The sequence below is a fragment of the Ranitomeya variabilis genome, chromosome 3 (genome assembly GCF_051348905.1).
Source record: "Ranitomeya variabilis isolate aRanVar5 chromosome 3, aRanVar5.hap1, whole genome shotgun sequence".
Taxonomy (NCBI): domain Eukaryota; kingdom Metazoa; phylum Chordata; class Amphibia; order Anura; family Dendrobatidae; genus Ranitomeya; species Ranitomeya variabilis.
The window spans coordinates 400370052-400392698 of record NC_135234.1 but is presented as its reverse complement, the minus strand read 5'-3'; the positions used below and the strand labels follow the sequence as shown (position 1 = coordinate 400392698).

Below are 22647 nucleotides of genomic sequence, written 5' to 3'. Positions count from 1 at the left end.
CACAGATGGGGGTTATGCTCACAGCCCAACATCGTACAGGATGCTTGTCATTGGCCACAGAACACCAGGATTGGCAAATTCGCCACTGGCGCACTGAGCTCTTCACAGATGAAAGCAGGTTCACACTGAGCACATGTGACAGATGTGACAGAGTCTGGAGACACCGTGGAAAGCGATCTGCTGCCTAGAACATCCTTCAACATGACCTGTTTGGCAGTGGGTTAGTAATGGTGTGGGGTGGCATTTCTTTGGAGGGCTGCACAGCCCTCCATGTGCTTGCTAGAGGTAGCCTGACTGCCATTAGGTACTGAGATGAGATCCTCAGACCCCTTGTGAGACCATAAGCTGGTGCAGTTGGCCCTGGGTTCCTCCTAATGCAGGACAATGCCAGACCTCATGTGGCTGGAGTGTGTCAGCAGTTCCTGCAAGATGAAGGCATTGAAGCTATGGACTGTTCCCCGGACCTGAATCTGATTGAACACATCTGGGACAACATGTCTCGCACCATCCAACAAAGTCACATTGCACCACAGACTGTCCATGAGTTGGCTGATGGTTTAGTTCAGGTCTGGAAGGAGATCCCTCAGGAGACCATCTGCCGCCTCATCAGGAGCATGACCAGTCATTGTATGGAGATCATACAAGCACGTGGAGGCCACACACACTACTGATTATCATTTCCTTGTTTTGAGGCAATTCCACTGAAGTTGGACCAGCCTGTAATTTGATTTTCCACTTTGATTTTGAGTATCGCTCCAAATCCAGGTCTCCATTGGTTAATAAATTTGATTTACATTGATGATTTTTGTGTGATTTTGTTGCGAGCACATTCAACTTTGTACAGAACAAAGTATTCAATGTAAATATTTCATTCATTCAGATCTAGGATGTGTTATTTGAGTGTTCCCTTTATTTTTTTGAGCAGTGTATATAGATGGCTACTCCTAGGTCGCACCTGTACACACCAGTATTCTGATTTGGAAGTGCCAGTCAGTTTTTCGTTATTTGGAAATCTTTATAGCCATAAAACATAGAACATATATAAGAAGAAATTAGACATTCTTCCATTTCATTTGAAAAAACTTAGCTAATTTAGAAATTGTTGGCAGCAACACATCTCAAAAAGTTGTGACCGGGTTAAGAAAAAGCTACACAATTAAGGTACTGATGATAAACAGCAAGAGGGTCAATTGTGAACTAAGTCACATGACTGTGCAAAAAGAGCACGTTGGGAAGGCAGAGGCTCTCAGATGCAAAGATGGTCAGAGGTTCACTAATCTGTGAACAACTGCTCATAAAACTTGTGGAACAGTCTCAGAAAAAATGTTCTTCATTGTAAAATTGCAAAGATTTGGAATATACGACAATCTACAGCATATAATATCAAGAGATTCAGAAATTCAGGAAAAATTCATGTGTACAAGGGACAAAGCCAGCAGTCAATATTGGATGCTCATGATCTGTGGGCACTGTATTAAAAACAGGCTTCATTCCATTGTGCAAATCATTGAACAGGCTCAGGAATACTTCAAGAAATCATTGTCTTTGAGAATAGTTTGCCATGTAATCTACAAATGCAAGTTAAAGTTCTATCATGCAAAGAAGTCATATCAATACAATGAAGAAATGCTGTCTTCTTCTCTTGGCCAAAGCTCATTAAAAATGGACTGAGGCAAAACAGAAACTGTTCCATGTTCACATGAATCAAAATTTTAAATCCTTCAAGAAAACTATAGATGCAGTGTCCTGCAGACTCAAGTGCGGTGGGACCATCCAGCTTGTTATCAGCACACAGTTCAATAGCCTGCATATCTGATGGTATAGGGTTATATTAGTGGCTATTGCATGGGCAGCTTACACATCTTGATAGGTACCATCAATGCTGAGCATTATATAGAGGTTATAGACCAACATATGCTCCCATCCAGACAACTCCTATATCAGGGAAGGTCTTACATATTTCAGCAAGATAATGCTAAACCACATACTGCACCCATCACAACAGTATGGCTACACAGAGGAAGAGTTTGGGTCATGAAATGGCTTCCTGAAGTGAAGACCTTTCACCAATAGAAAACATTTGGTGTGTTATAAAATTAAATATCTGGAAAAAACGACCTACAACTGTTGAGCAGATAGAATCCTACATCAGACAAGAATGGGAGCATTTCTCTCCCAAAATTCCACTAATTGAGTAACTATTTAATGTGAAATGGAAAAATGTCTAATTTACTATTTTATTTTTGTTTTGTTTTTTATATTTGTTTTATTACTTTGTGCTTTATATATGGAAAATGATTTGTAAAATACTTTGTTTTAACACAGTTCTTTGCCAGTAGTGAAGCAAATGTGTGTAAAACAAAGATAGTTGTCATTGACGGAAATGTCTCAGGTTTCAACAGAAAAATAGTCAGACTAGGGTCACAACTAGCTAAATGAGGCCGCCCAAACCCCTTTCCCTATTGCAATATTATTACTGCTACTGTGGTCATTGGTTGACTAATCCCTTTGGTCAGAAGAACTTCCTATGCAGTTTAAGATCAGAAAGTGTGTTGTTTTTCTCCTTGCATACAAATACAAGGTTACATTCAGGATGTGCCTCATTTCGGGGGTGGTGGTACCGTTTACTCAACTTTTCTCCAGACTTAGTAAAATAAAACATGAATAGAAGCTGGTCAAACAGTAACAGCAGTGTGCAAGGGTTTATTTTTGTTATTTTTATTTAATATGGAGAGAGAAAATAAACTGATGAAAACGGTCAAAATCTGTAAGTATCCAAGAGGACTTTTACATGAAAGGCTGATCTCTTTTCATCAAAAGTACAAGTAAATCTAAGCCTAATAAATTCACTACAAAGGAAAAACGCACAAGAGACAAACCAGCATGTGTGGCTGTCACTGGTACGGCGGCATGAAGCCCTCTACCGGTATATTACTGAGCAGGGCTTTTGAAAAGAACTAACATGGAATCCAATGTAAACCACCAAATATTCTGCCAAGGAAAACAGTCAAGAAACAACTGGAAATAATCTGACTACTGAATTGTACCTTTTTTACCGAGAATAGCTCTTTTTATGCGTTGAATGTCTCTTAGACTCTCTTCTGGTGTTTTATTAGCTAGATGCCTATGATATTTATGCATTGTTTTACTTTCAAGAGATAGTAAAATTCTACAGTATGTATCATTTAATTTTGCATTCTCTTCCAGGTTCACCTTATGAAGCCAGAGAGCGTTCCCAAAGCATGCTGCGCTCCTACCAAACTCTCAGCAACATCAGTCCTTTATTATGACAACAATAACAATGTAATATTAAAAAAGCACAGAAACATGGTGGTCAAGTCTTGTGGATGCCACTAAACAAGAGGAAAGATGTATAAAGTTGCACTGATACAAAGATTTGCTGAAAATATTTATGATACTTGTTAAAAATGTTGCAATAAATCAAGAGAATAAATTCAATTTCTAAATATAGTGAAGAATGATTATGTACTGATCTATGATACAATAAATATTTGATTGATTTTTAGGTGAGTTCTGAAGCGGGTTAGTAGTGTGCCCGTTATATCACCTGAAATCATATCCCTTGTTAGCTTATTTCTTGCAACATTGCACGGTGTGTGTAAAGCTTGGGTGATATAATGTTCAAAGAGGTCAGATTAGAATACAAGGAAAAAGGTTATGCTAGAATCATCCTTTTGTTGTGAAAATAGATGTATGAGAGAACAGACGTTATTGCAGAACATACTTTGAATTTAGCCTTATTTTTATTGCATAGAATGAAATGATTCTTGTTGGAAATCTAGATGGAGCTTATAACTTTAAAACCTGCTACAAGTCCAATATCCAATATATACTTGTAAGCTTGAAGTTTCCAAAAAAAGTCCCTTAATATTATTGAAAATCTTTGTGTAAAATAACAAAAAAAAAAAGAAAAAGGGAAGGAAAGGGTGTCATTAGGTCTCTGTGTGATCTATTTTTTTGAAAGGTGCCTTTCAAGATTTACGTGGGTGGGCCATCTTATATTTCCCTTTCTAGGTATGAGATTGTGGTTTCAAAGTGTCTTTATTTTGTTTAAATTCTCAAGGGCGGAATGGTTATAAAATGCTCTCATTGTGATGAATTCTCGACTCAAGATTCTTTAAGCTTCTACCCTATTGATTTGAAATAGAAAGGATAGCTTTTATAGAAATATGAAAGCTGAAAGTAACCATCAGATTGAGTACTTTGAGAAAGGCTACCACCTTAATCACCCTCTTCCCCCTTCGTCAATGTATAAACTAGACTATATCGTTCAATTTGTCATCATAAAGAATCAATCGACAAATTGAACAGAAGAGGTGAAGGGAAAAGTCCCGCCTGCCTGATACATAGAAAAAGATCTATCGGGTAAGTGTTTCTACCATTGATGGTCAAGATAGTGTGTGCTCCTTCATTTCTCTGAAAATAAGTAACAAAATTACATCTGATTAAAGTGACTTGGTCTCATGGCCCTATAAAAGGCCTTTTCTGCCTCGAGTAACATTGAAATAAGATTGAAATTATCCATCAGATATACCACTGTCGTGATTGTTTTGAGTATATTCTCATTTGACTGACAGTTTGATATAAAATTTTAAAAAAAGGAAAGAGGGGAGAGAGTTCAGGTTCTAAGTGCAGCAGCTAGATTCGAATGTATGTGAAACAAGGGCTATTTTGCACCCACCTTTTTTGATGTCTTTATAAAACTTGTATATAATTCCACTGGGTGGATTATTTGTTGTTCCCCCTGTTCATGACTTGCAGCACAATCCTGGGCACTTGTGAAAACACTCAAGGTGTTTCAATAGGAAGCCGCATGTGTAGTTCTTCTCCAGGTGGTGTGCGCTCCCGAAACACAGTGGGTGAGATACGATGATATATATTGACTGACAGTTTGTGAAGATGCCCTGTTTGAATTTAAAATAATAAATAATACTAGGAAAATTGTCTGTAAATGCTTGGTCAGGATTTTAGACAGAAGTATTTGCTTCTACAAAGTTATCTATTGTTGCCAAATGTTTAAAAGCAAAGCTAAATAAGAATATTTCATGCGAGGTGATTTACGGGGATAAAATCTTCTAAGGTTTGCTTGTAAAGACATTCGAGCATGGAGTTTTATTGTTTGGATAGCGGACTGATTGCGTCTCCACCTTCTTGGTTATATCCTGCTCAAAGGTTATTTTTGTATCTAGCAAATTAGGAATTAGAGAGATCATTCACTCTCAAAAACTGCTCAAATGTGTACAAATCTGTCTACAGTGAGGGATCAGATCAAACCTGCTGCTCTAAAACTCTATGAAGAAAGGAGAAGCTGCTGGGAATTGAAAACAGAAAGGCACAAGGAGAAACTATTCAGGCTTCTAATGTTAAAGGAAAAAATGCTAAAATGAAGGATACAAATCATTTAATGGCCAGAAACATTGTTATTCCTCATGTACAGGGTGATTAAAAGTTTGTGAACCCTACATAATCGTTTATATTTCTGCCTAAATCTGTACTAAAACTACCTTCAGATTTTCACATATTTCCTAAAAGTTGATAAAGTGAAACAAATAAAACAAAGTATTCAAAAATAGTTCTTTTATTTAAAGAACAGGGAATAATGGGCTAAAATTCCTCCAGGCCAATGGTCTGGAATAATCAATAATTAACAGAAATGCTTAGGTTAAATTATTACCGCATGGGGGGTCACTACTGGTGTGAAAGCAAATAATCACATACTTGTGCCACTCACAGACACGTCATTTTCGACAATTTTCACAATTTAAAAAAATTACAAAAGTCTTCCACTTGTGATTTGTTTGATTCATGTGGTTCTCTTTATCTACTTTTAGAACTTGTGTGAAAATCTGATGTAGTTTTAGGCAAAATGAATGAAGAAAGATGGAAAATTCTGAAGAGTTCACAAACTTTCAGTTATCACTGAATATACAGTGGGTACGGAAAGTATTCAGACCCCTTTCAATTTTTCTCTCTTTGTTTCATTGCAGCCATTTGGTAAATTCAGAAAAGTTCTTCTTTTTTCATTAATGTACACTCTGAACCCCATCTTGACTAAAAAAAAGAAATGTAGAAATTCTTATTTTTACAAACTTAATAAAACCGGTGGTTGGGGAGTGGGACCCCTGATCTAGACAATTATACGATTGAAGGGCGATGAATGGAGGCTGCAGGCTGTTTCCATTAATAGGATGGTTATCGGGAAACTAACAGTGAGCGTATAGTATAAACCCCTCTGATTGCAATGCATGGAATAAATGTACACACGTGGTCAAAATTGTTGGTACCCCTCATTTAATGACAGAAAAACTCACAATGGTCACAGAAATAACTTGAATCTGACAAAAGTAATAATAAATAAAAGATCTATGAAAATGAACAAATTAAAGTCAGACATTGATTTTTAACCATGCTTCCACAGAATTAAACAAAAAAAAAAATAAACTCATGAAACAGGCCTGGACAGAAATTATGGTACCCTTAACTTAATAATTTGTTGCACAACGTTTTGAGGCAATCACTGCAATCAAACGATTCCTGTAACTGTCAATGAGACTTCTGCACCTATCGACAGGTATTTTGGCCCACTCCTCAAAAGCAAACTGCTCCAATTGTTTCATGTATAAAGGTTGCCTTTTCCAGACGGCATGTTTCAGCTCTTTCCAAAGATGCTCAATAGGATTTAGGTAAGGGCTCATAGAAGACCACTTCAGAATAGTCCAATGTTTTCCTCTTAACCATTCTTGGGTGATTTTAGCTGTGTTTATATACCCCCAATGCAGTCACTGCAAATTCCACGATAACCCCAGACTACTCACTGCCACCAGTTGTTTTTACAGGCTGTCTGTACACCTGATAGGTAGAGTATGGCTTTGGGGCACAGTTTACAGAACAAAAGGAACAGAACTACTAACCCCTTCACGCCAAAACCCTTTTTCGTTTTTGCGTTTCTGTTTTTCGCTCCCCTTCTTCCCAGAGCCATAACTTTTTTATTTTTCTGTTAATATGGGCATGTGAGGGTTTTTTTTGTGGGACAAGTTGTACTTTTGAATGGCACCAGTTGTTTTACGATATCTGGAAAACGGGAAAAAATTCCAAGTGCAGTAAAATTGCAAAAAAGTGCAATTCCACAACAGTTTTTTTTATTTTTTTTACCATGTTCACCAAATGGTAAAACTGACCTGCCATTATGATTCTCCAATTCATTACGAGTTCACAGACACTAAACATGCATAGGTTCTATTTTATTTAAGTGGTGAAAAAAAATTGAATCATTTTCCAAGACCCGTAGCGTCTCCATTTTTGTGATCTGGGGGTGGGTGAGGGCTTATTCTTTGCGTGCCGAGGTGACGTTTTTATTGATACCATTTTGGTGTGGATAAAATCTTTTGATCGCCCATTATTGCACTTTAATACAATGTTGGGGCGACCAAAGAAACATTATTCTGGCCTTTTCACTTTTTTTTTTGCTAGGCCATTTACCAATCAGATTATTTTTTATATCTTGATAGATCAGGCAATTCTGAACGTGGCAATACCAAATAAGTATTTTTTATTGTTTTATTTTGAATGGGGCAAATGGGGGGTGATTTGAACTTTTATATATATATATTTTTAATATTTTTAAAAACATTTTTTTTTACATTTCATTTGCTTCACTAGTTTCCATGGGAGACTAGAAGCTGCGATGATCAGATTGCCTGTGTGTAGCAGAAATGCTTCCACTGGGCGGCGCTCATAGCAATCCGGCAATAACAACCTGCTGCAGACCCTGGGTTGTCATGCCAATCCATCGGCGACATGCAGTCATGTGGCACAGGCGCCAATGGGCAGGATTAGTGACGCGCTTCTGGCGCAATCACATTAAATGCCGCTGTCAGAGATTGACAGCGGCATTTAACAGATCAAAAGCCGGGGTGGATCGCAATTCCACCTGCGGCTGTTCGGGGCACATGTCAGCTGTTCAAAACAGCTGACGTGTCGAGAAAGATGTGGGCTCAGTGCCGGAGCCCACATCAAAGGGAGAGACACGACATGCACAGTACATGCACAGCGCATGTTGTGAAGGGGTAAAATGTTATATTTAATACAAACGATAGGCAGTGTTTATAAAAAATGTACAAAGGATTTTACAAAGGGGACAAATAATACAGCATATTCAGTTACAAAAAAAAAATGGATTAACAAAAGAACTTATTAGGTTGCTAACAGAGATGCGCCAACATAGCTGAAGGCGAGCACTTCAATTTGGGTGATGTTCAGCTAACGGTATTCATGCATACATGATTTATATCTTTGCCTTGATTTTTTATGAGCACCTGAGTTACATCCCCCCGTGATGACCTGAAAATCCCAATTTATGCGATAACTCTTCTCCGGATGATCGCAGAAGTTAGAGATTGCCGCCATATTTTTTATTGTTATTTTATGGTTACCCCGAGACCAAACATGATCTGGCTGTGGTCAGCGGTCTGCCCACTAGCAATTTTATGAACGGATCATATTGAAATGTCTCATGAGCAGAACTCTGCTAAAAATGCTGCAGTTATAACATCACATACTGAATCCTTAATCATTAATATGGAATTTGTCCCCTGCTTTGTAGCTAAGACAGCTTCCACTCTTTTGAGAAGCTTTTCTAGAAGATTTTGGATTCTGTTTGAGCCCATTCATCCAGAAAAGCATTTGTGAAGTCAGACACTGATGTTGTATGAGAGGGCCTCAATCAAATCAAATAAAAAACCCTCCAACCTATAGACACACATTTGGTAACTAGTACTACGATAACACTCTGGACATTCAAAATAAGTCAAGTAGAGAATAAACCAAAGGAGTACTGAGTAACTTAGTATAGCATCTAGTGTCTTTTAAGAGTTTATTGCCCTTCACTTCATACATGTAGATCAACCAAATAACCAATTTACCACTCATATCTGCAGGTTTAAACACTACATCACTTCATGATTTATACCTTTTAAAACCTCACTCTTGCTTACTTATATTAGAGGTTAGCAATGGCTTCTCCTCAAATTGTTTCATGTCTGCTGATATTAGTTTGGCCAAAATCTCAACAGCAGGGAAAGAGAAGAGATGGATTTTTTTTTACTTGTTATGTAGGTGGATGGGAAAGGTACTTGCCTATGAGAAGGTGTCAACATCAGTCAATGATTCAGCAATGTCCAAAGCCTCTACTTCTTTAGTGTTAAAGTGAACTTCCATGTCAGGTCTGTGATGAAAGCACTTTCAGATCAGTTTTGTGGCAAATGGTCGTAAAAGAGTCTAAATTGGGAGGGAGTGAAAGTGAAGCCTTTTTCTAATATTTTCTTTTACATCTCAGATAGCACATGTGCGGAAAAGTTTATTACCTTGTGATGATCTTCATGCCTATTTATATTGGCACAGGTTGTTCTCATGGTTTTTTCTTTTTCCTCCATATCTAGTTCTTGAAATTCTCTCATTCTTAAATCCATGGTGGCAGCTGGAGTTTGTACTGTCAGTAGACAATGATATCGATGTTAAGGATATACTTCTTCATGGTGGTCCAGTATAATTATTTAATTCACAATACCAGCAGAAAATCTTTTTGGTCTCAGAATCTTTTAAATCATGCTGAAATTTCTTGGTCCTGTTTTGACTAATGTCACGTTCCCAAATTTTTCCCTAATCAACATAGAATTTTTGTAGCAGATCTGCCTGTATTTCCTTTTTCATTACTTTAAGGAGTTTCTCAAGTTCCTTATCCATCTAATTTAAAAATGTGGTATTTCTTTCAATTACTATTTATTTATATACTATTTATATTTTTCCTTCAGTAAATGAACACGGTCAGCGAGATTATTTCCTCCAACCTTTTAATCAATTCTTCACCTTCAAGATCAAAAGTCCTGTATATTTGTACATGTAGGCCAATGGGGAATATTTTATGAGTGAGATAATTTTCCAGTGAGGCTTTAGTCCACCATACTTTTGTTTTTTTATTAATAAGATTTTTTTAGATTATTTCTGTAGCATTTCTTTATTGGTGGTGTGCGTACCATTTAAAAACGGAGAGCTAACTCAGATGAGTGAAACAATCGGTTACCTATAATTTATATGAAATACTTTAATTTTATTCAGAGTGGTAAAATACACATAACACTACAAAAATAGCAAAAAATAAGGTAACTCAAAAATGGGATATATGAGATACCAGATAATAGTATAACAGTAATTAAGTGATAACATATAAAAGCACATAGCAGTATGCTTATTAGTTAAATATATTAAGGCAACTTACAATAAGCTTATCAATTAATCCCACCACAGTTAAGGTACCGTTACACTAAAGGACTTACCAACGATCACGACCAGCGATACGACCTGGCCGTGATCGTTGGTAAGTCGTTGTGTGGTTGCTGGGGAGCTGTCACACAGACAGCTCTCTCCAGCGACCAACGATCAGGGGAACGACTTCGGCATCGTTGAAACTGTCTTCAATGATGCCTAAGTCCCGGGGTAACCAGGGTAAACATCGGGTTACTAAGTGCAGGGCCGTGCTTAGTAACCCGATATTTACCCTGGTTACCATTGTAAAAGTTAAAAAAAAAAAACAGTACATACTCACATTCCGATGTCTGTCACGTCCCCCGCCGTCAGCTTCCCGCACTGACTGTGTCAGCACCGGCCGTAAAGCAGAGCACAGCAGTGACGTCACCGCTGTGCTCTGCTTTACGGCCGGCGCTGACACTTTTACAATGGTAACCAGGGTAAATATCGGGTTACTAAGCGCGGCCCTGCGCTTAGTAACCCGATATTTACCCTGGTTACAAGTGAACACATCGCTGGATCGGCGTCACACACGCCGATCCAGCGATGACAGCGGGTGATCAGCGACCAAAAAAAGGTCCTGATCATTCCCTACGACCAACGATCTCCCAGCAGGGGCCTGATCGTTGGTCGCTGTCACACATAAAGAGATCGTTAAGCGGGATCGTTGCTACGTCACCAAAAGCGTGACGTTGCAACGATATCGTTAACGAAATCATTATGTGTGAAGGTACCTTAAGTCTAGTTTATCCCAAAGGTGATGGGATTTAGTCAGTCAAGTTCATTCACATCTAGTTCATTCAACTATGTCTTTATGGCCTTTGCTTTTAAAATGGAATACAAAATGTTTCCACAAAGTTGGAAGCATACAATTGTCAAAAATGTCTTGATATTCCCCAAACATTAATATTTCCATTGAGTTGAACTAAGGGTCTAGGCCAACACCTTTAAAATGTCCCATTAGCCCTCATCCACAAAACTTTACAGTTGATAAAATGCAATTAGGCAGCATTTGCCAAAACCAGACTTGTCCATCCGACTGACAGATAGAGAAGTGTAATTCAATTCTCTACAATACATATATTGTCGACATTTATTCAGCGTGCAATTGTAACACAGGCAATTGGATGCAGCGACACAGAGGCACCGAGCAAGGGTTAACAGGAGTCTGATTTAATTATTACAGGGAGAAATCTCCTTGCAAGGAGCAACAGGGGATAAATCAGGTTTATGGTAATAACTACACAAGAATGGAGTAACTTAAGGCGACAGTTTATGGGTACGTCTGTTTCACTTAGCGTAAGTCCAATGCTTGTCACTTCCTCCAGAATGAAAGCTGGATGCCGACTGAGGCTGGTGCTATGGTCTTCAGGCTTCCCTCTTCCTAACAACTCACTCTGGCAATGGGCGGTCACTGGTCTGACACGTTGAACTCCTAGTCCAACACGCTGCTTGGCAGCAATGAATCTTTCACAACAACCTCCTGCTTGGCGTGCTCGGCAGTCAGGAGTCTCGCACAACAATATCTCTCTCGGCGTTCTCTGCCCTGCAGGCCCGGCGACGCTCCCCGGTCCTTTCTACACTTGTCCTCTTTCGCTGCCGCATGGCCTAATGCTCCCCACCCCATGACACAGATCCCCACTCTTGCTTCTCTCTGGCAGGACCCCTCACTTGCTTCCCGCGCAAAACCCCTTCTCCTTTCTTTCACCATGCCCCCTCTCTGCAGTTCATGGGTCTCCTTACCCCCTGCAACAACAGGCTCAGCCCCAACAGTTCCGGACCCAGTGCCCTGTCAGTGGCCCCCACATTCGCTGATGTGGCACCACATTTGTTCACAACTAGTGACAGGCTGAGAGGGCCCTTTCAACTAGCACCAGTGAAAAAGAACAATGATACTCTGACATCCTTGTTTCTTTCGTATGATATACATAGATCTTTAAGGTTGTGCTCTCATCAAGATAGTAAAGTTTCCCTTCTTCTTTGGAAGAAGAATCTAAAAAAAAGACTGGTACTTCAATCTGTTGGTTTATATTGATGAAGGAGGGCACCTTACAAATAAGCACATTCAATGTTAACAGAGAACACAATGTAGGAAATCAGATACAGGTCAGAGGAAGCTAAGGCATGTATTTCACTAACCAGTTTAGCCGATGGCTAATAGGAATCAGACCTTCAGAAATAGATGTTTTATGTCAGCAGACTGAAGTTGTTAAAAACAGAATTATACAGAGCTGATATAGAAGAGGGAAAAGATCACATTTAGAAATAGGGTGCACAACAATAAATTAAAATCTCTGGACTCTCCCAATAAATCTCTGTATAAGCAATTATAGGCCTTATCCTTCAAGAAGTCCAGAATATTTTGGACTGCTTGAGGTAGAGAGAACTGCTGTTTTTTGTTGAATCAAGTAGAGAAAGTTCTCTTAATTCTTGGATATGTCCGATAAATCACAGCATCCTGATTGGATAAAGTTTATAATGACTACCTCACATGGACTAGAACTGGCTAGAAAGAAGCAAGCAGCCTGCAGTGTCATTGCCTTGGTCAGTGGGGGTTATGCCATGCCAGGAAGCAAAGAGGGGTCCCCTTACTAGCTGATGTCCGCATCCAACACCTTTCCTGACTCCAGACCAGAAGGGGGAGCTCTAACCCGGTTTTCAGGGGAACTTCCCTATAAGTACTGGTCTGGAGGCTGAGTTAGTGGGTCAGAGAGTGAGAGTCTGGAGGAAAGAAGTGAGGAGAATCTGGGGGATAGGAGCTGTGACTGAGCTCACCCCAGGACTGAGCGCTGAAGACCGGACACCGGAGTCTATGGTTGTGTGGGAACTGCAGGCCCCACAACCAGATCCGGAGGACAGGAGATTGCAGGTCTTCTGGCCCAAGCTGACACCCAGAGGCACAGCAGCATACGAGAGCCCGGAGACACCATGAGGGAGTAACACCTGGAACCGGCTCAAGCTGCCTGCCATGCAGGTAGTGTTCCATTTAGTGGACAAACTGAGAGAGGGACCTGAGGAGAACTAAAAGCACCAAGCACCCAGAGAATAGCGCAGTAGGAAGGCCTCCAACCCCACCTGGCTAGGTGGACTCTGAATTGCTTCCAGGGTGCCCGGATCTCAATCACTACCTGTGACTTGTGCCCCGCACTGCACCTTCAACCTGGGATTAAAGGTACAGAAAACTGCAACCCTTGTGTCCTCTATTTATTCCTGGACCCTCAGTCCTGCACCCCAACGTCCACAAGTCCCTTACAAAACTGCATCGGTAGCCCGGAGGCCCCGCTCCATCTGTGGTGAGCAGAACCATCCTAGCTGCATCACCATCGTCCCCAGAGGTCTCCTTAAGCAGCGTCGGCCATTTATAGCTGAACACTACAGGTGGCATCACATGCTGCTCCTTATGAACTTCCCCTTTCTTATTTTTATTGCACGCCCAGGGCCACGGACCGGGTCAATGCTGCCATGACCACCCCTTTAAGAGCCGTCCGACCCGGTTCCGAGTACCCCGTGGCCCTAGCGGGTGTTGCACATGCAGTTAGCTGAAGTCAGTATAGGTGAAGACAACATCAGCTGTACTGAGTCACTAGGTGAAGAATTCTTGGAAGCTTCCAATATTTCCTTGCTCATAAACATCAGAGCAGTGAATCAGGCTCTCTTGATCGAGTATGGCAGATGAAAATTCCTGAGGTCTGATCCCATTTGGTCTTCTTTTGTAAGACATTTAGTGTCATTGACAGAAACACATAGGCTAGCTAGAAGGTACACTGTGCCCCCAGACCCCCTGGCTAATTGTTACCTTTTTAAAAGGAGCAAAGTGAGGTACCTTCACCTTCTTACAAATGACTATCTGACTCCATTGATAACCCATTGCTTCATAATCTGGAGGAAACTATTTTGATCCAGAGACTATTCCTCCAAGAGGTGCAGATTGTGACTTAGGGTACCGTTACACTAAACGATTTACCAATGATCACGACCAGCGATACGACCTGTGTCATGATTCCCCAATGGCATGGGAACATCAGAAACACAAAAAAAACAGACTAGCTCTCGGGTGATGGAAACTCAAGCTGACCGTGACCTAAATCTACCACACAACTAACAGTAGCCAGGAAGCATTCCTACGGCTGCCTAGATGCCATGCGCCAGCCGGAGAACTAACTACGCCTGGAAGAGGAAGGAACAGACCTGGCTTACCTCTAGAGAAATTCCCCAAAGATGATAGTAGCCCCCACGTATATTAACGGTGAGTTCAGAGGAAAAGACATACACAGTATGAAGGTAGATTTAGCAAAGCGAGGTCCACTTACTAGATAGAGGAAGGATACAAAAGAGGACTTCACGGTCAGCTGAAAAACCCTTTCAAAAACCCATCCTGAAATTACTTTAAGACTCCTGTGTCAACTCATGACACAGGAGTGGCAATTTCAGTCCACAAGAGCTTCCAGTAACAGGAAAAGACAAAACTGTAAACTGGACAAGAAAAACAAAACAATAAGGACAAGAGTCCACTTAGCTGATCAGCAGACTAGTAGCAGGAACATGCAACTGAATGACTCAGGTTACAATGATGACCGGCAAGGAAGTGACTGGAGAGCAAGGCTAAATAGGGAACTCCCAAAACTGATGGAAGCAGGTGAGCTGAGGCAGAAAAGCACACACAAGTCTCCAGTACCACCAGCCACCACCAGGGGAGCCAAAAAGCGGATCACAACAGTACCCCCCCCTTAAGGAGGGGGCACCGAACCCTCACAAGAACCGCCAGGGCGACCTGGATGAGCCCTATGAAAGGCACGAACCAAATCCGAGGCATGAACATCAGAGGCAGTTACCCAAGAATTATCTTCCTGACCATAGCCCTTCCATTTAACCAGGTACTGGAGTCTCCGCCTGGAAATACGGGAGTCCAAGATCTTCTCTATAACGTACTCCAATTCACCCTCAACCAGCACAGGAGCAGGAGGCCCAGCAGAAGGAACCACCGGCACCTCGTATCTCCGCAACAACGACCGATGGAACACATTATGGATAGCGAAAGATGCCGGAAGGTCCAAACGAAAGGAAACAGGGTTAATAATCTCCAAAATCCTATAGGGACCGATGAACCGAGGCTTAAATTTAGGAGAAGAAACCCTCATTGGGACAAAACGGGAAGACAACCACACCAAGTCCCCAACACGAAGGCGAGGACCAACCCGACGCTGGCGGTTAGCAAACCGCTGAGTCCTCTCCTGGGACAAATTCAAATTGTCCACCACTTGTTCCCAAATCCGATACAACCGATCCACCACAGCATCTACTCCAGGACAATCCGAAGACTCCACCTGACCAGAAGAAAAACGGGGATGAAACCCCGAATTGCAAAAGAAAGGGGAAACCAAAGTGGCAGAACTGGCCCGATTATTAAGAGCAAACTCCGCCAACGGCAAAAAGGCAACCCAATCATCCTGATCCGCAGACACAAAACACCTCAAATACGTCTCCAAAGTTTGATTAGTTCGCTCCGTCTGGCCATTAGTCTGAGGATGGAAGGCAGACGAAAAAGACAAATCAATGCCCAACCTGGCACAGAATGCCCGCCAAAATCTAGAAACGAACTGGGTACCCCTATCAGAAACGATATTTTCAGGAATACCATGCAAGCGAACCACATTTTGAAAAAACAAAGGAACCAACTCAGACGAGGAAGGCAACTTCGGCAATGGCACCAAATGAACCATCTTAGAAAAACGGTCACAGACCACCCAGATAACAGACATCCTCTGAGAGACAGGAAGATCAGAAATAAAGTCCATCGAGATGTGCGTCCAAGGCCTCTTCGGAATAGGCAAGGGCAACAACAACCCGCTAGCCCTAGAACAACAAGCAACAAGGCTTGGCCCGAGCACACACATCACAAGACTGCACAAAAACACGCACATCACGAGACAGAGATGGCCACCAGAAGGATCTAGCCACCAAATCCCGGGTACCAAAAATTCCAGGATGACCCGCCAGCGTAGAAGAATGAACCTCCGAGATGACTCTACTGGTCCAATCATCAGGAACAAACAGTCTACCAGGTGGACAGCGATCAGGTCTATCCGCCTGAAACTCTTGCAAAGCACGTCGCAGATCTGGGGAAATAGCGGATAATATCACCCCATCCTTAAGGATACCTGTAGGTTCCGAATCACCAGGGGAATCAGGCTCAAAACTCCTAGAAAGGGCATCCGCCTTCACATTCTTAGAACCTGGTAGATATGAGACCACAAAATTAAACCGAGAGAAAAACAACGACCAGCGCGCCTGTCTAGGATTCAGGCGCCTGGCAGACTCAAGATAAATCAGATTCTTGTGATCAGTCAAAACCACCACCTGATGTCTAGCACCCTCAAGCCAATGACGCCACTCCTCAAATGCCCACTTCATGGCCAAAAGCTCCCGATTACCGACATCATAATTTCTTTCGGCGGCAGAAAATTTTCGAGAAAAGAACGCACAAGGTCTCATCACTGAGCAATCGGAACTTTTCTGCGACAAAACCGCCTCCGCTCCGATCTCGGAAGCATCGACCTCAACCTGAAAGGGGAGAGAGACATCGGGCTGGCGCAACACAGGGGCAGACGAAAAGCGGCGCTTAAGTTCCCGAAAGGCCTCCACAGCGGCAGAGGACCAATTGGCAACATCAGCACCCTTCTTAGTCAAATCCGTAAGAGGCTTAGCAACACCAGAAAAACCAGTTATAAATCGACGATAAAAATTAGCAAAGCCCAAGAACTTCTGAAGACCCTTTAGAGAAGTAGGCTGCGTCCAGTCACAAATAGCCCGAACCTTGACAGGGTCCATCTCAACAGAAGAAGGGGAAAAAATGTACCCCAAAAAGGAAATCTTTTGAACCCCAAAAACACACTTAGAACCCTTTACACACAGAGAATTCTCCCGCAAGACCTGAAAAACCCTCCTGACCTGCTGAACATGAGACTCCCAGTCCTCAGAAAAAATCAAAATATCGTCCAAATACACAATCATAAATTTATCCAGATATTCACGGAAAATATCATGCATAAAGGACTGAAAAACTGAAGGCGCATTAGAAAGGCCGAAAGGCATTACTAAATACTCAAAGTGGCCCTCAGGCGTATTAAATGCGGTTTTCCACTCATCCCTTTGCTTAATTCGCACCAAATTATACGCCCCACGGAGATCAATCTTGGAGAACCACTTAGCCCCCCTTATGCGAGCAAACAAATCAGTAAGCAGCGGCAACGGATACTGATATTTGACAGTAATTTTATTCAGGAGTCGATAATCAATACAAGGCCTCAGCGAGCCATCCTTTTTAGAGACAAAGAAAAACCCAGCTCCTAAAGGTGATGAAGAAGGACGAATATGTCCCTTTTCCAGGGACTCCTTAACATATTCTCGCATGGCAGCATGCTCAGGTACAGATAGGTTAAACAAACGACCCTTTGGAAATTTACTGCCTGGAATCAGATCTATGGCGCAATCACACTCTCTGTGGGGAGGGAGAGAACCAATTTTAGGCTCTTCAAAAATATCCCCAAAATCCGACAAAAATGCAGAAATCTCAGAGGGAATAGATGACGAGATAGGAACCAAAGGTATGTCCCCATGAGCCCCCCGACATCCCCAGCTTAACACAGACATAGTTTTCCAGTCCAGTACTGGGTTATGAGATTGTAACCATGGTAATCCAAGCACTAAAACATCATGTAAATTATACAACACGAGGAAGCGAATCATCTCCTGATGGTCTGGAGTCAGACGCATAGTCACTTGCGTCCAGAACTGTGGTCTATTACAAGCCAGAGGTGTAGAATCAATACCCTTCAGGGGTATAGGAACTTCCAGAGGCTCCAAATCAAACCCACAGCGCCTGGCGAAGGACCAATCCATGAGACTCAGAGCGGCGCCAGAGTCCACATAGGCATCCACGGTAATAACTGATAATGAACAAATCAGAGTTACAGACAGAAGAAATTTAGACTGTAAAGTGCCAATAGAAACAGACTTGTCAACCTTCCTAGTACGTTTAGAGCATGCTGATATAACATGCGCGGAATCACCACAGTAGAAGCACAAGCCATTTTTGCGCCTATAATTCTGCCGCTCGCTTCTTGACAGAATTCTGTCACATTGCATTTTCTCTGGCGTCCCTTCAGAAGATACCGCCAAATGGTGCACGGGTTTGCGCTCCCGCAAACGCCGATCAATCTGAATCGCCATTGTCATGGACTCATTCAGACCTGTGGGCGTAGGAAACCCCACCATGACTGTTGTGATTCGGTTCGTGGGCTCCCCCGGTGGTCTCTTGTGGTACTGGTGTCCTGCAAGCTTTGCCTTCTCAGTTCACCTGTTCCTATCAGGATGTGGGAGTATCCTATTTAACCTTGCTCCTCAGTCATTCTAATGCTGGCCATCAATGTATCCAGAGTGATTCTGTTGCATGTTCCTGCTCCCAGTTTTCTGCTCAGCTAAGTTGGACACTTTAGTCCTTAAGTCTATTTTTGTATGTTTTGTCCAGTTTGCACTTATGTGAATCTCTGCAGCTGGAAGCTCTTGTTGGGTTGAAATTACCACTCCAGTGGCATGAGTTGTCACATGAGTTAAGGTAATTTCAGGATGGTGTTTTGAAGGGTTTTGCAGCTGACCGCGAAGTCCTCTGTTGTATCTTTCTGCTATTTAGTTAGCGGGCCTCTCTGTGCTAAATCTGCTTTCATACTACGTGTGTCTTTTCATCTGCTCTCACCGTTATTATATGTGGGGGGCTGCTATCTCCTGTGGGGGCATTCTCTGGAGGCAAGCCAGGACTGTGTTTTCTTCTACCAGGGGTAGTTAGTTCTCCGGCTGGCGCGCGGCATCTAGAGACAATGCAGGAATGCCCCCTGGCTACTTCTAGTGTGGTGTGTAGGTTTAGCATCGCGGTCAGCTCTAGTTACCATCACCCGAGAGCTTGTCCGTTTATTCTATGCTTCTGATGTTTCCTTGCCATTGGAAACCATAACAGTATGGCCAGCCCACCACATATAATAACGGTGAGAGCAGATGAAAAGACACACGTAGTATGAAAGCAGATTTAGCACAGAGAGGCCCGCTAACTAAATAGCAGAAAGATACAACAGAGGACTTCGCGGTCAGCTGCAAAACCCTTCAAAACACCATCCTGAAATTACCTTAACTCATGTGACAACTCATGCCACTGGAGTGGTAATTTCAGCCCAACAAGAGCTTCCAGCTGCAGAGATTCACATAAGTGCAAACTGGACAAAACATACAAAAATAGACTTAAGGACTAAAGTGTCCAACTTAGCTGAGCAGAAAACTGGGAGCAGGAACATGCAACAGAATCACTCTGGATACATTGATGGCCAGCATTAGAATGACTGAGGAGCAAGGTTAAATAGGATACTCCCACATCCTGATAGGAACAGGTGAACTGAGAAGGCAAAGCTTGCAGGACACCAGTACCACAAGAGACCACCGGGGGAGCCCACGAACCGAATCACAACACATGACATCCTTAACGGCATCAGAAAGGCCCTCTCTGAAATTTGCCGCTAGGGCACACTCATTCCACTGAGTAAGCACAGACCATTTACGAAATTTTTGGCAGTATATCTCAGCTTCATCTTGCCCTTGAGACAGGGCTATTAAAGCTTTTTCAGCTTGAATCTCCAAATTAGGTTCCTCATACAGCAACCCTAAAGCCAGAAAAAACGCATCCACATTGAGCAACGCAGGATCCCCTGGTGTCAATGAAAATGCCCAATTTTGAGGGTCACCTCGCAGCAAAGAAATCACAATCTTAACCTGCTGAACAGGATCTCCAGAGGAGTGAGGTCTGAGAGAAAGGAATAATTTACAATTACATTTGAAATTCAGAAACCGAGATCTATCTCCGGAAAATACCTCTGGTGTAGGAATCTTAGGTTCAGAAATAGGAGGACGTATAACATAATCTTGTAAATTCTGAACCTTCGTAGCAAGATTATTTAAACCTGCAGCCAAACTCTGAGGGTCCATCCTTAAACCGGAGAGATCAGAGCCATTCAAGGATTAGAAGGAGAGAAAGGCAAGGCTGTAAATAGAGCAGAAATGCAACTGAGCCAACTAAGTAGCAAACATGAGAGGAAAAAAAAAAAAAAATCTACAGACTTCTTTTACTCTCCTTTCTTCTGCCAATTACTTTAACAGTGGCCGGTCATACTGTCATGATTCCCCAATGGCATGGGAACATCAGAAACACAAAAAAAACAGACTAGCTCTCGGGTGATGGAAACTCAAGCTGACCGTGACCTAAATCTACCACACAACTAACAGTAGCCAGGAAGCATTCCTACGGCTGCCTAGATGCCATGCGCCAGCCGGAGAACTAACTACGCCTGGAAGATGAAGGAACAGACCTGGCTTACCTCTAGAGAAATTCCCCAAAGATGATAGTAGCCCCCACGTATATTAACGGTGAGTTCAGAGGAAAAGACATACACAGTATGAAGGTAGATTTAGCAAAGCGAGGTCCACTTACTAGATAGAGGAAGGATACAAAAGAGGACTTCACGGTCAGCTGAAAAACCCTTTCAAAAACCCATCCTGAAATTACTTTAAGACTCCTGTGTCAACTCATGACACAGGAGAGGCAATTTCAGTCCACAAGAGCTTCCAGTAACAGGAAAAGACAAAACTGTAAACTGGACAAGAAAAACAAAACAATAAGGACAAGAGTCCACTTAGCTGATCAGCAGACTAGTAGCAGGAACATGCAACTGAATGACTCAGGTTACAATGATGACCGGCAAGGAAGTGACTGGAGAGCAAGGCTAAATAGGGAACTCCCAAAACTGATGGAAGCAGGTGAGCTGAGGCAGAAAAGCACACACAAGTCTCCAGTACCACCAGCCACCACCAGGGGAGCCAAAAAGCGGATCACAACAGACCTGGCCGTGATCGTTGGTAAGTCGTTGTGTGGTCGCTGGGGAGCTGTCACACAGACAGCTCTCCAGCGACCAATGATGCCGAAGTTCCCGGGTAACCAGGGTAAACATTGGGTTACTAAGCGCAGGGCCGCGCTTAGTAACCCGATGTTTACCCTGGTTACCATTGTAAATGTAAAAAAACCAAAACACTACATACTTACATTCCGGTGTCTGCCACGTCCCTCGCAGTCAGCTTCCCGCACTGACTTTGTGAGAGCCGGCCGTAAAGCACAGCACAGCGGTGACGTCACCGCTGTGCTCTGCTTTTACTTTACGGCCGGCGCTCACAGTCAGTGCGGGAAGCTGACTGCGAGGGACGTGGCAGACACCGGAATGTAAGTATGTAGTGTTTTTTTTTTTTTACTTTTACGCTGGTAACCACGGTAAACATCGGGTTACTAAGCGCGGCCCTGCGCTTAGTAACCCGATGTTTACCCTGGTTACAAGCAAACGCATCGCTGGATCGCTGTCACACACAACGATCCAGCGATGACAGCGGGAGATCCAGCGATGAAATAAAGTTTCAAACGATCTGCTACGACGTACGATTCTCAGCGGGGTCCCTGATCGCTGCTGCGTGTCAGACACAGCGAGATCGTATGTATATCGCTGGAACATCACGGATCGCGCCGTCGTAGCGACCAAAGTGCCACTGTGAGACGGTACCCTTAGTCAACTAGAATGTTGGAACTCAATGTGATGTACATGTGTGCAAAACTGTAAAGTGCTGCGGAATATGTTAGCGCTATATAAAAATAAAGATTATTATTATTATTATGATGGACATAATTGTGTAAAGCCTGAGTAAAATAAGTACAGTCTCAGTCTAAACAACTAGTTGGCATTGTATGTTGGATGAATTTGCTTGAAGTCTTGTGAAACAAGTACAATCTGTCCTCTGGAGTTGTAAGATGGGAAAGCAAGTACAGTCTGTCTATACTCCTAGTTTGAGTTGTATGATGGACAATTCTTTGTAGTGTCTGATAAGACCAGTGTATTTTCAATCTATGCTCTTTATTGGAGTGGTAGAATGGACAATGTTGTTTAATAACTAGGAAAACCAGGTCAGTCTCAGTCTATACTCCTAACTGGAATGGTAAAAGGATATTCTAGTGTGATTTTAGTCCATAATCCTATTGGGATATTGAAGATAGGCAAATCTGTATAAAGTCTTGTGAAACAAACCAGACATAGCCTTATCTCTATCTCTGAGGCAGGATTGGGGAATCTCTTGGAACTAATCATCAAGGAGGCACTCAATCCAAAGTACTTCTATTCAAAGTGTCATTTATTGGGAAGAAACATTATCATCACTGTCCCTGATGGGGCTCACAATCTAAATTCCCTA

The 22647-nt window shown here is 42.3% G+C and overlaps 1 protein-coding gene across 1 annotated transcript in view; it reads left to right on the top strand.

The window, feature by feature from the left end:
- LOC143816148 (bone morphogenetic protein 8A-like) overlaps positions 1-3755 on the top strand; it is a 223595-nt gene extending 219840 nt beyond the window's left edge. Inside the window, exon 7 of the mRNA XM_077296175.1 lies at positions 3208-3755. Coding sequence (XP_077152290.1) covers positions 3208-3357 — 150 coding nt within the window. The 3' untranslated portion in view covers positions 3358-3755. The remainder of the gene's footprint in view (positions 1-3207) is intronic.
- The last annotated feature ends 18892 nt before the right edge of the window (positions 3756-22647 follow it).